At 45.6% G+C, this 15,409-nt stretch overlaps 1 protein-coding gene across 2 annotated transcripts in view; it reads right to left on the minus strand.

Moving 5' to 3' along the window:
• ogdhl (oxoglutarate dehydrogenase L) overlaps positions 1–14,998 on the minus strand; it is a gene marked incomplete at its 3' end in the record, with an annotated part of 44,709 nt that extends 29,711 nt beyond the window's left edge. Inside the window, exons 1-9 of one of the 2 annotated variants that reach the window (XM_079512985.1) lie at positions 14,792–14,998; positions 11,999–12,175; positions 10,157–10,259; positions 5,957–6,072; positions 5,186–5,340; positions 2,771–2,917; positions 1,912–2,002; positions 1,388–1,567; positions 2–130 (exon numbers count right to left, since the gene is read on the minus strand). In XM_079512985.1, coding sequence (XP_079369111.1) covers positions 2–130; positions 1,388–1,567; positions 1,912–2,002; positions 2,771–2,917; positions 5,186–5,340; positions 5,957–6,072; positions 10,157–10,259; positions 11,999–12,175; positions 14,792–14,833 — 1,140 coding nt within the window. In that variant the 5' untranslated portion in view covers positions 14,834–14,998. Of the gene's footprint in view, position 1; positions 131–1,387; positions 1,568–1,911; positions 2,003–2,770; positions 2,918–5,185; positions 5,341–5,956; positions 6,073–10,156; positions 10,260–11,998; positions 12,176–14,791 lie in introns of those variants that run through there. The other variant, XM_079512984.1, reaches the window with a different exon arrangement.
• Between the last annotated feature and the right edge of the window lie 411 nt (positions 14,999–15,409).

The following is a 15,409-nucleotide window of genomic DNA, read 5'->3' on the forward strand; positions in this document are numbered from 1 at the left end:
CCTGATTGTTGACCACAACATGTATGGTGCCATGCGTGGTGTAGGAGGGCAGCTCACTCAGGTGAAAGGTCTCGTACACGACGCCTTGTCCGGCGAACGCAGCGTCCCCGTGAATCAGTATGGACATGACCTACAGTGTAAGAGAACATTCACCGCTGAATCAATGTGGACGTGACCTGTAAGAGTCCACATTCAACCCTGAATCAATATATGGACATGACCTGTAAAGCGTTATTCATAGTCTGATTTATCGGTGGTGAGGTGACCACCGCAACTACAACTACTAAGTATTGGTGGTCACCTCACCACCAAAATCCAGACTATGAATAGGCCTTAAGAGTCCACATTCAACCCTGAATCAATATGGACATGTTCTGTAAGAGCACATTCAAGTGACGTGTGTCATTGCAGCTATACAGTTGTAGCTTTGTAGCTTTGCATCTGGAAGTTGAACCCAAAAATTGAAGCTCAGCTTCAATTTGTAGCTTTGTAGCTTTTGAAGCAGCTATACAAACGTCGGATACATCTTGGCATCTTCATGTCGCTATGTGCTTCCATTGACAATGAATGGTATAGACTGTATCTTTGCATCTACATTTCGCTGTGCTTCCATTGACAATGAATGGTAGACTGTATCTTTGCATCTGCCCGTGTGAACGCACCATATACGAGCACATTCAACCCTGAATCTATGTGGACATGTCCTGTAAGGTCGCTTTAAACTATGAGTCAACATGACCTTTGGTCAAAAACAGATGAACCCACTATAAGAACCTGAGGCAGATTCTACAAATGCCTTCTAAACCAGTAGTTCTCACACTTCTTCCCTCCAAAATGATATGTATTTTCAGAGTCCCATCTGGAAAATGCTATGTGCCAGGGAGGAGGGACCCCCAGAAGAGAAGAGTTGTGTTAAAACTTTCAAGATGCTTCAATAATGTTCAAAAGTAGCAGATGTACAAGCTTGTAGCGAAGTTATGCGCTGTGAGCTTAGTACAACTGTTCAGTATAGGGTTTAGTGTTTAGGGCTCCATCTTGCGCCACTCTTATCCCTTATCCCTAAACTTATTTTTGCCATTTTTACTATTTTGAAAAACATTTAAAGATAGTTCAACGGCTATTTGAACTATTTTAAATGTTTTTTTTAAAATAGTAAAAAATGGCAAATAAGTTTAGGGATAAGGGTTAAGGGGTGGCGCAAGATATAGCCCTTAGTATATGGGGCCAGGGTTAGGGTACCTTTTTGCCCTGCGTGTCTCCACTGTAGAACTGTTCAGTGTATAGGGTTTATAATGGGGCCAGGGTTAGGGTACCTTTTTGCCCTGCGTGTCTCCACTGTAGACCTGTTCAGTGTATAGGGTTTATAATGGGGCCAGGGTTAGGGTACCTTTTTGCCCTGCGTGTCTCCGCTGTAGAACTGCTGGGCCTTGGTCTTGCCTTGCACCACTGGGTCCACAGCCTCCAGGTGTGACGGGTTGGCCATGAGCGACAGCGCGATGTTCCTGTCCGTCTCGCGGTTGATCCTCTCGTGGTACATTCCCAGATGGTACTTCACGTCCCCGGAGCCCTAGCAGCAACCAAGATCACATCGACACAATGCAATGCTTGTTTGTCTTCACAGCGAGTTGTATAGAACACTAAACTTCACTTTTGTCAGACCATCACTAAACCTGGGTATATTTTATTATTATTTTTTATTGGAATATTTTAATATTCCGTAAAAAAAAAATCACACTTCGGTCATAATTTCACCCCCCTCCGTACTGAAGGATTGCACAGTATTAATGGCTCGTACACACTACACGATATTTGCTCCGATTATGCTGTCGGGGATTTTTGGCGCTCGCCCACAAAACTCCCGATCTGACGAAAGATCGCGTTTAGTGTTCTAGGGCTAAGCAGTTCCTATACCTCATCAGTAGCCTCTAGGTGGGGATCAAACTGGCAGAAGATCTGATCCAGTTCCTTGCGCACCACGTTGGCCAAGACGTTCAGTCGACCCCTGCATGGTGGAAGATGGTGGTATAGGACAATAGACAACATGAAGATGGCGGTAGGACAATAGATGTATCAATGCAACACGGGCAACAAGAAGCAAACATTAAGATATTCATACAAAACCATGTCTGTACTCTGTACCAAGACTATAAAACAAAACAAAAAACACAGCCACAGCAATGTGTGGACGTGTGCTCCCATGTCTGTGAAGAAAATAAGTGGAGAAAGAATGGGTGGGATTTCTATTCATGAAACTTGGTTGTAATGGCCGGACAGTGGGCTGCTCCCGAGACATGATTAGCACTTGTGTGTAAAAGGTCACGGTCAATGGTAAAAAAGAAATCGCCTCGGCCTGGGCCATGGCTCAGCGGTCCAGGCACCTTGGCTGGTAATCCAGTCTGGCAGTGTGCCGCGGGTTCGACTCCCGATCCTGACGGCCTTTACTGCATGTCTTCCCCCCCATCTCTCCCCCATTTCCTGTCAGCCTACTGTCTGTCCCTCCATAAAATATATAAAATAAAGGCGAAAGCCACAAAAAACATAAAAAAATAAATCGCCTCCACGATCTGTCATATCTCAGGAAAGCAAAGACAAAGAATAAGAGATGTTGATGCATTTAGAATTTGTGATGGGTTGCACATCCGGGAGCATCCGTTTTATGAACCCATAAGAAATCTGTGTCATTTTAGATTTTTGAGTAGGCTATTCAAAAAATAGCAGATATACTTTGTGCCGCACTGCGAGCCTTCGATGCCCACACTGTTGGACTTACCGATGAGGCATGCCCATGATAACGCCCTCGATGCCCACAGAGCTGGACTTGTCAATGATCATCTTCAGAGCGGGGATGAGAACCTCGCAGCCCTCCAGACCAAAACGCTTCTCTGAGGACCACTTCCTGGCCAGGAAATCCTCGAACCTGCTCACACGTTAAAAACAAGGTGGGCTGAATTAGGTATCGAACCGGCGCGCGCACGCACACACGCACGCACGCACACACACACACACACACACACACACACACACACACACACACACACACACACACACACACACACACACACACACACACACACACACACACACACACACACACACACACACACACACACACACACACACACACACACACACACACACACACACTCTCTCACTCTCTCACTCTCTCACTCTCTCACTCTCTCACTCTCTCACTCTCTCTCTCTCTCTCTCTCTCTCTCTCTCTCTCTCTCTCTCTCTCTCTCCCCCCCCCCCCAGTGGGCCAAGGAAAAACCTCTGCCATAAATCTTTAGAATTGGTCTCATGGTAGCGTTATAACAGGCTCCTTTCACACCTATAACTCTTGAACTGTGGGTCGTACAATTATAATATTCTTTTCACTGGATTTCTTGGATCATCATGACGCAACTGACAAATGAACGATGTGAGTTTCATAACAGAATAGAGTAGACTTCCTTAAACAATGAGGAGGTTTGTTTCATACATAATGCATCAGTAAAAAATACTTTCAGAAGAATTACGGTAAATATGAATACTGCCGTTTTAATAACAGTACAATGGAAGCCCTCCCTGAGCCCCCCCCCCCTTGTGATTGAGGGGTCATGAGGTCAGTACAGCTGCGGACCCTGATCTCGTTGTCCTCTGTAAATGCTACTGAACTTCTGCTTCTGTTTTGACCGGTGTTTTTAATTGGTCTATCAACCAGTGTAACGTTTTGACTGGTGTTTTTAATTGGTCTATCAACCACTGTAACGTTTTGACTGGTGTTTTTAATTGGTCTATCAACCAGTGTAAAGTACACTACCTACCAACATGCTTTAACCATATAGTACAGTGTACTACTACTTTGCTGGCTGGTGTCCCCCCAGGGCTTTATTCTAGGTCTTCTCATTTTCTCACTCTGCAGCGTACAGTACACCAAATCTCTCTGCTGCTAATAGCCGATCTAGTTGCGCTATTTCTACCGAATGTTTGACCCAGAATAGGGTTCCATGTGGATATAAATCTCCAGTGATAATTCCTGTGTCTAAAGAAAAACATTGTAGGCTGTTTAATTGACTACAGGTCCGTCGTCTTAACATCTGTTGTACAGTAAGTGTTTGAGCGGCAGACAGTACTGTAGGTAAACATGTGTCCTGATGCGCTGTTTGCACACAGGGCCAATAGGTCAGTGGATAACGCTGTATGTGTCTGCCTCCATACTGCGTCCTGCAGCCTCTCTAGAGCACTATAGCCTGCCACCCAGCCAGTGTGATGTCTGGTCTAGAGGGGCCGATTCAAATTTTGCCGGACAAAAAAAACAGCCGGTGAAAAAACAAAACGCCTGCAGTCCCCGAGGCTACTAGAGCAGTGGTTTTCAACCAGTGGTCCTTGAGGGGGTTCCAGGTGGTCCCCGGCTAAATGATGGAGAGTTGAGGGGGTGCCAGGTGGTAACCAAACTGACCCTCATAGATCTTTAACTCTTGTCTCGATTTGGTTTCATTTTACACTCTTAAAGAATTATTGTAAAACACCGGTATTACTTAATGTACAAGAAGTCTACATAATGAGAGTATGTAGAAGAATTGTTATTTTTGCCTGTTGTCTCTCCTGTGATAGCTGTGACTCTATAGCTCTAGCTGTGACTCGACGACGAGGGTGGCGAAGGTCTAGTTTATAAAACTAGACCTTTATGTGCCCGTCGGCCATCGGCCTACTTGAGAACTATGCAACTTGGGAACCTAATAATACCTGTTGTCAACTTGTCATAGCACCCGTTTTAATCTGTCTGTCTCCCACATGGTGATCTCTGTATCTGCCTGTCTGCCTGTGTCTGAAGAGTGCAAACTGACTGTGAAAAGTGGAGTGGTTAAGTAATCAATTTGCGGGTGTGGGGTTGCCATGGCAATCAATTGGCTGAGACAGAGGCTGGAAATTGCACAGGTGAGGGGACTTTGGCTCAATAGGCCCACTGGCAGAGCCTGAGCAGAGGCTTTTGTGGTGCTTCTGGAGAACCGTGGGTCCGACCGACTCGATACCGGGCACTGCACTCCCTGTGGGGGTGTGGAACGCGTGTGTCAAATATGAAGTCGGTGGGGCAACCGGTTCTCGAGTTAGGTGCATTACAACCGTACACACACACACGCAGACACACAGAGACGTGGCGCATTAATAGTAGGATGCCAGTCAGTAGATGATTGGTTCTGACCGTGTGGACCTGACCAGGCGGGCCAGCAGCCTTCTCTTCTCAGCGTTGGTGAGCTGCTTGATGCCAGGCGTCTCAAACTTCTGTCGAATCCACTGGCACTGCTCCACGTTGTTGATGAACATGAACTCCACGCCGATGGGTCCGCAGTACGCCGCCTGAGTGGGAGGAAAACACTACATCAGTGAGTGGAAAGTATAACCAAGTACGTCGTTTTACTCAAGTGCTGTACTTAACTCATTTTCTGCCTAAGTCCCAGATCGCCTAAAGGACAACATTGAATGAGATATTCGTTTATAATGCATCCAGCATCGCTAGTATCATTTTTTACCGGTTCTTGGCGTCTCCGTCGCCTGGAAACACTTTGCTTCTGCGTTGTTGTGACTACATCGAATATTCTCCCTCCGTCCACACTAGCTTTAGCGACGATCTTTTGTTTTTTTCTCGGAATTGAAGCTCGGGACTGAGGTGATCATACAGCACATCAATGTTTTAGGAGCTCAATAAAAAAAAATCCCCACGATCTTGCGGTATACTGTATCAGCGCTTCTGATGAAAGTGAAAGTATAGCTACCGGCTGCCCCAGAAATTATTGATTGTCACTTCCGGTACACCAAATCAGCTGGTGACTCTTCAAAATAAGGGCTTACGGCGCTCTCTCTCTCTCGCTCGCGCACACGCGCGGGCGCACGCACGCGCACACGCACACGCACACACACACACACACACACACACACACACACACACACACACACACACACACACACACGCTACCTCTAGCTGGCGTATGATGTCTCCCAGGGGCAGGGTGTGCTCCTGTCCTCCGATGAAGGTAGTGAGAGGCAGCTGGAAGGTCTTGTCCAAGTCGCTCTCATCAAGACCGTAGAGCCCTGGTTGGACAGTGGTGGGAAAAGTACTCCCTTATTCACTTAAATAAAAATATCAATACACTGCAATATAGATTAACTCCGTTAACAAGTAAAAATATTCCGGAATTCAAAATGTACTTGAGTAAAAGTACAAAAGTACTGCCATCAAAATGTACTTAACCCATTTAGACCTGACACAAGATTCTACAAATGCCTTCTAAACCCTGACAGTTTTCTGTCATGACATGTTTCTGTGTCAGTGGTTCTCAAACAATTCCATGTCAAGGACCCGAGTATTACTGAGGGAACTAAATTATCTCCTGCAAGCTGAGTGAGCCAGTTCATGTGTCCAGTGGACTGTATGGAGACTAATGTTGAGCCCAGAGGGACTTTTAAACTGAAATTTACAACATAAAGCAAGCATGCGCCAATGTAAATTTCAAGCTATGTATCTACACAGTACTCATGGACACGCAATCATTCCCGGGATTCCTTCAAAATAGGAGCTTTGGGGTGCCGGGAAAACATGACCGCTTTTACTCTGAACCCCACCCTTGGGGGTCAGCGTTACCAACCAACATTTTCCTGATCGCACAATTCAGTTGTGCTTGTCAGCTACAGCCGGTGTCTTTTAAATGTGACCGATAATCATCGGGAAATGCTGAATAAACTATAATGGATTTAGAATGGGAGCTTAACATGAACCCTATTGTTTTATTGTAAGATGTGGCATAAAACTTCCCAATGTGTTCTCTGTCCCACCGTGCGAGAGCTCGCGCTGCGAAGCCAGCCTACGTAAATGCATACTCTCCACTAGTGCAAAGGCTGCACGCGCACACGCACACGCACACACACACACACACACACACACACACACACACACAACCCCCTCTTGTCTTACCCGTCACCCTCACCACAGAACCACACCAGAAGTTCCCCTTTAATCTAATCATCTATTCTCCCTGATTACAAGTCGAAATGACTTCCAGAGCATGTTTTTCTTGACTTGTATTACATCGCAACGTTGCTTCTGAAACAAGACAGCACCCATATATGTACAGGTTATACCCTGCTGACCAACCCGAGCCCAACATGCACCTGAGAGGGAGCTGGTCAGGCTCAACGTGCCAAGGCAACATGAGAGGAGACAGGTGCAAAATCAAATTACCGACGCAAGCATGGACAGCTGGGCCCGAGAACAGAGCCCCGCCGACTCACCTGACCAAATATGGTGCTACCGCGAGCGTCATTAGCTTTCATTAGGGAGCTTATAGCCCTGGTGTTGACAATACATAACACCAGACCATGTCCTGCACTGACACGCACTGATCTTTAGATAGCTAACAACCGGCCGCAGCGACCTGCAGATATAAGTCTCTCTCTCTCTCTCCCTCTCTGTTTAGTAGCTATTACTCTAGCCTTCGATCGGTAGCGTTATCCCGCGACCCTCAGTGCGCTAAATGAAATGGAGAATGACAGCGGCGAGGTCTGAGATGAATGGCCACCATTAGGGGCTGAGCCAACCTGCACCCTTATCATATGGGCTAGACTAGGGTCTGGTGCTGCACACACAGCTGATACCTATTATACGTATATATATATATACTCATATATAAACCAACATCTGGTTAGCCTCGAAATGCCTGCGAGGTCTGAGAGGATGTATAACACGCCTGTCAATGTAAACTCCTGAGTGTTAATTTAACTCTGAGAGGGAACAAATCATTGGGTCCAATTGGTTTAATTTGCACCCTGTCAGTGTTATAGTAAATTAACATTTGAGATTTCACCGTGTGCAACTGTGTGCGTGCACATGTGTGTGTGTGTGTGTGTGTGTGTGTGTGTGTGTGTGTGTGTGTGCGTGTGAGACTTGTGTGCGCATTGGTTGCCATAAAACTTTCAGGCCTTTGCACTGGCGCCACCGTAAGATAAATTTAGAATGCAACAGTTACAAGCTGCCAATAAAATATTGTTATATCAAAACCAAATAAAATGTGCAACGGAGATCTGGATTGTAAATATGGACGGAGAATGGCACGACAACATGACACCCTTAACCCATTCTGGACGGAGGAACCCCTTTTGGTGTTTCAAGCATTATGTTATACTTTAGCTATTGAAAAATAGCAGATCTACAAGCTCATAGCGTGGCACTCGGTCTTTGCTTCCCGGTAATTTTTGGGGTCCTTGACATGAAATATTGAGAACCACTGATATAGAAACATGAGGTTTGAGAAAATTGTCATGATTTAGAAGACATTTTTTTAAATTTCGACGCCTAAATAGGTTAAAAGTCAAATGTACTTGGAGTTAATTATAAGGAAGGAACCTCCTCTATAAGGGGTAAGCTCATCTCCATACACATACACGCTGCCTGTGTGTGCAAACAAAACCGTGCGCCTTGGGATAGGTATGGTATTAATGTTTAAAACGATGCACAGCAGAATTCCCATGAGGTGTACATACAACAATAAAGGCAAGGTGAAAGCCAAGGCCTGTAGGAGTTAACGCTCACACTATGTAAACAACATGTATAATTAACATTGGTTTGATTAATTAAAAGGCAGCATTATGAAGCCAAAACAACAACATTAAGTTGTAGGTCCTTTCTTTTGCACGATGAACGCACATTCATCGTCTGTGAGCAGACAGAGAATATACCTACAGTTTGTGGAGCGGTGGTGGAAAGTAACCAAGTACATTTACTTAAGTACTGTACTTAAATACAATTTTGAGGTATTAGTACTTTACTTGAGTATTTCCAATTTCCAGTACTTTTACTTCTACTCCACTACATCTCAGAGGCAACTATTGTACTTTTACTACACTACATTTAGTTACTAGTTACTTTCTAGATCTTAATTACAAAACATATCAACCACAGCCAGCCATATATACATCTTGGCCATTTGAAAATAGCAGATCTACAATGCGTCACATTGTGAGCTTGTAGATAGCTTGAAATGGGACATTCTGCATAATGAGTAGTACTACTTTTGGTACATTAAGTACATGTTGATACCAATACGTTTGTACTTTTACTCAAGTACATTTTGAATTCTGGACTTTTACTTGCAATGGAGTATTTCTACAATCCAGTATTGATATACATTTACTTAAGTAAAACAATGTAGTACTTTTTCCACCACTGCTACCTACCCAGGTTGTGGGGGTTGGTGATGGGGTCTGTGAGCATACACAGAGGGCCTACTGTACTGTACCTACCCAGGTTGTGGGGGTTGGTGATGGGGTCTGTGAGCATACACAGAGGGCCTACTGTACCTATACCCAGGTTGTGGAGGTTGGTGATGGGGTCTGTGAGCATACATACATAGAGGGCCTACTGTACTGTACCTACCCAGGTTGTGGGGGTTGGTGATGAGGTCTGTGAGCAGACATAGAGGGCCTACTGTACTGTACCTACCCAGGTTGTGGAGGTTGGTGATGAGGTCTGTGAGCATACATACACAGAGGGCCTACTGTACCTATACCCAGGTTGTGGAGGTTGGTGATGGGGTCTGTGAGCATACATACATAGAGGGCCTACTGTACTGTACCTACCCAGGTTGTGGGGGTTGGTGATGAGGTCTGTGAGCAGACATAGAGGGCCTACTGTACTGTACCTACCCAGGTTGTGGAGGTTGGTGATGAGGTCTGTGAGCATACATACACAGAGGGCCTACTGTACCTACCCAGGTTGTGGGGGTTGGTGATGGGGTCTGTGAGCATACATACATAGAGGGCCTACTGTACTGTACCTACCCAGGTTGTGGGGGTTGGTGATGGGGTCTGTGAGCATACATAGAGGGCCTACTGTACTGTACCTACCCAGGTTGTGGGGGTTGGTGATGGGGTCTGTGAGCATACAGTACACAGAGGGCCTACTGTACTGTACCTACCCAGGTTGTGGGGGTTGGTGATGGGGTCTGTGAGCATACATACACAGAGGGCCTACTGTACTGTACCTACCCAGGTTGTGGAGGTTGGTGATGGGGTCTGTGAGCATACATACATAGAGGGCCTACTGTACTGTACCTACCCAGGTTGTGGGGGATGGTGATGAGGTCTGTGAGCATACATAGAGGGCCTACTGTACTGTACCTACCCAGGTTGTGGAGGTTGGTGATGAGGTCAGAGGGAATGCAGGCGTTCAGGTCAGCTGCCAGGATCCCCAGAGGGTCCAGCTGAGCTGCGTGGTGACCGCGGATCTACACACACACACACACACACACACACACACACACACACACACACACACACACACACACACACACACACACACACACACACACACACACACACACACACACACACACACACACACACACACACACACACACACACACACACACACACACACACACACACAGGAAACTGCTTGCTTATCCAGTATTTTGACAGAAATTTTTGTTTTTTAGTTTTAGTCATGGTCTTTTGAATACAATTTGTCATATTTTAGTAATCTGAAATGTTTTTTGAATGATTTTACACGTATACAGTAGCGCCGATCTACAAGCTTGTAGATCTGCCATTTTCAACGTGCAACACCCGAGACAGACAAACAGACAAACAGACAGACAGACAGACAGACAGACAGACAGACGGTCGCGGTGGAGACAGACAGACAGACAGACAGACAGACAGACAGACAGACAGACAGACAGACAGACAGACAGACAGACAGACGCGGTGGAGACAGTGATGTAAGCAGAGTGACACAAGGAGACATAACAGTGATGAGTTCATTCTATGGTTTTACAGTCAGTACTAGGCCTATAAACAGAACACACTCAAGGAAAAGGTCGCCATTACCCAGAGAAGATGCCCCTTGGGGAGTTTAGCTTTATGTTTGTTCACTGAACACACAGACACACACACACACACACACGCACACGCACAGTCGCACACACACACACACACACACACACACACACACACACACACACACACACACACACACACACACACACACACACACACACACACACACACACACACACACACACACACACACACACACACACAGGCATGTACTGTACGCAAAATATGCATGCATGCACACTTCACGCACACATAACACACACGCACACACACACACGCACACACACTCCCAGAAGGCTTGCAACAAGCTGGGAATAAAGTGACGGGCTTTGCCAAAAGACAGAATTTAATAAATCCCTCGGATACTTCCACTAATTAATTAGAGGGCGAGGGGAAACGTTACCACCTGTTTTGTTTAAGTAGTCTCTTTGATCATTCTATTTTCAAAATGCACCCCGGCTAAGTAGGTTAGAGTTAATCTGCCAATTTGCATAACCTCGCGCTGGTGTGGTGACAAACAAATCGTGGATTCCTTTTAATGCAGAGGAGCATATACAATATTCACACAGCCGTCTCCAGCTGCCAACTGCGAGAGCTCTCGACAAGTCAACTGCAACTTTGACTGATACCGTTTCTGTTACCAGCCGTACGGTACGTACTGTACTACTTACAGTATTATACAGAGCATTTGTCTGGGTAGATGACACCCGCCCTGATTTATTTATTTATCCACCTTCATATGGCTTTAAATACTTAAACCCCAGCATCTGTATTCTGGGGAGACCTTTGCTGAAAGTAGCATAACTATACAAGCTCAACATAGACAGACACGTTGTGAGCGAAGATCCCGCTGTACACGACCTCACAAATTGTGTAGTGTACTAAATGCATTTACTAAACAAATGGACTGAATGTACTCCATTATAGATACAGTAGGTAAGATTTGAGTGAGCGGAGATTCCCTTTATGAGACAAATCTAAGAAGTCCCATAATGGGCTTGTAGATCAGCTATTTTCACTATAGTTTGGGTCCCGGGGAAACGTCAAATTTCTCTTTTGGGTCACGGGCCAAAAATGTTTGGGAAGAACTGCATGGTCTAGGCAAGTGAGTCTGCACATACAGTACCTGATAGGCCCGTATGAGCGTGTGCACGGCCAGGTGGTCCTCCACCACCTTCTGGGTGGTGCCGGGGGTCCGCGACATGGCTCTGCCCTGCAGCAGGGTGGAGGGGGGGGCCCGTCTCTCGTCCGTCTGGCCGGCCGGAGCGGCAGCCTGGGCACTGCGGAAGAACGCGTCCCAGGACTAGAACAGGGACACATGTAGTCAGTCATCAGACAGGGACACTTCCATCAGTTTACAACCCAGCAGCAGTGGTGGAAAAAGTACTAATGTTTTACTTAAGTAAAAGTACCAATACTGCAATTTAGAACTACTTCGTTACAAGTAAAAGTACGGAATTGAAAATGTACTTGAGACTCAACCTATTGGTTTTATACCTGTATATATGTTGTGTGTATCTTAGTTATGTACTCAACTTATTGGTTTTATACCTGTATATAATTTATGTTGTTTGTATGTCTGGCCTCGTGGGGAAAGATGGTGGGTGGGTGGGGAGGATTGGGAAAGGAGTTGTGGGAGAAAATATAAAAACAAAGAGTTGTATTTTCTTTCTGTGAAACTTGCATAATATGATGTCATACTCTTTGAATAAAATGTGTTTAAAAAAAAAAGAAAATGTACTTGAGTAAAAGTACAAAAGTATTGGCATCAAAATGTACTTAAAGTACTAAAAGTAAAAGTACTCATTGTGCAGAATGTCCCATTTCACAAGTTCAAAATGTGTACAAAATCTATTGAAAATAGCCGATATACAAGCTCACAATGCGTCGTGTTGCAACGCATTGTGTAGATCGGCTATTTTCAAATGGCCGAAATGTATAGGGGTGAAGTGGTTAATGTATGAGATCGCCAAAGTAACTAGTAACTAAAGTTTTCAAATAATTGTAGTGGAGTAAAAGTACACATTTTGGCTCCGATATGTAGTGGAGTAGAAGTGAAAGTACTGGAAATTGGAAATACTCAAGTAAAGTACAAATACCTCAAAATTGTACTTAAGTACAGTACTTAAGTAAAAGTACTTAGTTACTTTCCACCACTGCAACTCAGGCAGAGAAAACTAGAGTTGTTGTTGTTGTTCCGATCCGTCATTCCACAACTTGGGAGTCAGTAGGGAAAATAAAGATTGTAGAAGCATTGGCCAGGGTGTCGTAGGGACAGATCTACAGTCAGTGAAAGATAAGGGGTTTATGGATGGATCAGGGTATTAGGGTTGGATCAGGGTACAGGGTTGGATCAGGGTACAGGGTTGGATCAGGGTATTAGGGTTGGATCAGGGTTGGATCAGGGTACAGGGTTGTCACACTCTTCATTATCTTGCAGGTCATCATCATCATTCACCGTCTATGCAGTGTTCTAAATTGGATGCTGACAGTAACCAGAACCCAATGAAGGCATCACAGAAGGAGTGAGACCAAACCCCTAGGACCGTCCCAGGGTGAGGGATTTTTGAGGCAAGGATTTCCAATCGGCCAAATTTGGTACTACAGTGCAAGTTTGGTGCAGGTTTAAATGGTAAATGGTGCATTTATATAGCGCCTTTATCCATGGCGCTTTACATTCACCCATTCACACACACATCGATTACGGCGGAAACCATGCAAGGTACCAACCAGCACATCGGGAGCAATTGGAGTGCACACGCAGATCCAATACACCAAAGGTCCGAAGCGCGGGGACATGCAATGCGATGCGAAAATGCGCTGCTCCCGTGCTTGCGGTTATGGTTAGGTTAGTGATTGAGGTTTCGGATCAATAGCATGTCGGAACTAAAGCCTGTACCCCTGGGGTTCAGTGTCTTGCCCAAGGACCCTTCGACATGTAGACAGGAGGAGCCGGGATTTGAACCGCCGACCCATGGATCATTGGACGACCTGCTCTACCTCCTGAGCCACAGTCGCCGGTTTGGGCCCAAAACATAGAAAACGGCTCGAGCCAATGGACTCAACTCACAGGCTTGAGCAATGGAGTTAGTTTGTGATGCATAAAAGGACACTAGCTATATTGGGGAGACTTGAAAACATAAGAGCAGCCCCATGTGCCGCAGCATTTTGGATCAGTTAAAAGGGCTTTGACACAGTGAGCATATACCGAGCGGACCAGCAAGGAGCAAGCATCCCGGCCACTCCGGGCACACCACCGGCCACTGCTAACACCGGCCACTGCTATGAGCTTTTAAGTGGCTGAGAGTTCTGACATTATTATTATTCAAGTAGTTTTATTGAAGTTTGCACATAAGACAGGACAGACAGATACATGACAACAATTACAGAACAGATACAGAACAAAACAAAACAAAACAACACCAACATCAACATTCATGTATAGAGTGTAAAAGTCTGAAATGCAATGTAAAAAACCACAAATTGTATATTAATGAAATCAACTATAACTGAAATAAAGAGTTCTGACATTAGCGGATGACTTTGAACCACTTGAGGCCTATAGCAGGAGTAGGCAACAGGCGGCCCGCCAGCCAAAACTGGCCCCCCAGAAATAATATCTGGCCCATGAGATCATTTGGATTTCTTTTTCTTTTTTGTTTTACATACAATATCAGACTGATAGTCTCACATATAGGCTATTATATCCCAATAGAAACTACGGTGTCCCCACCTAGAGAATGTTTATTATACTTTTTATAAAATACTGATACTCCCATGTTGAGAGTGACAGTGCAGGGAGAGCAGCTGGCATGGGGGTGCTGGCATTTAGAATCTAAATTGATGTTAAAAACGGCGGACAAATGAATGAAGACTAGTGATGTGTGTTGCACATAATGATGGTGCCGCCATCATTCACCTCATGCACATTGGTGTGGTCCTCCAGCCAGGCCAAGTACATCTCCTCCACATAGCCGGAGCTGCTGGCCAGGGCAGAGGGGACGGCGGTGGCCCCAGAGGAGCAGCCAGCTCTCCTGACCAGGGCCGAAGGGACGGTGGCGGCCTCCGAGGAGCAGGCTCTCCTGGGGGGTTCAAATAACACCCGCCTGGTGGTGGTGGTGGGGACTAGCCCTCCTCCTCCTCCAGACCCTCGCAGCCACCCCGGGAGCCCCCACGGACCCTGTAGGACGCCCACTAACACCTGCCGCAACTGACTCATGGCTGGAGAGAGAGAGAGAGAGTGGATGGACAGACTTAAATAAATGCAATGATTATAGCCTTCACATCACACTTGTCCAGCCAATACAGTGACAACATATAGGCCAGGGGTTCTCAACCTTTTTGGCCGGGGACCCCGAAAATGCTTTTGCAACGTCTCGGGACCCCCGCATTTCTAGTTATTACGATTTAATATTATTAAACTGTCATTCTTCTGTTGAAAGCTGTTCCTACGTTTTCAGTGTATTTTCTCTTTTCGCTGCTGTTAATTATGAAGCTATACGTGTACTGCCACTGGGCTATAGGCTACAGTAGGCTA

This window comes from Electrona antarctica (assembly GCF_951216825.1).
Source record: "Electrona antarctica genome assembly, chromosome: 10".
Taxonomy (NCBI): domain Eukaryota; kingdom Metazoa; phylum Chordata; class Actinopteri; order Myctophiformes; family Myctophidae; genus Electrona; species Electrona antarctica.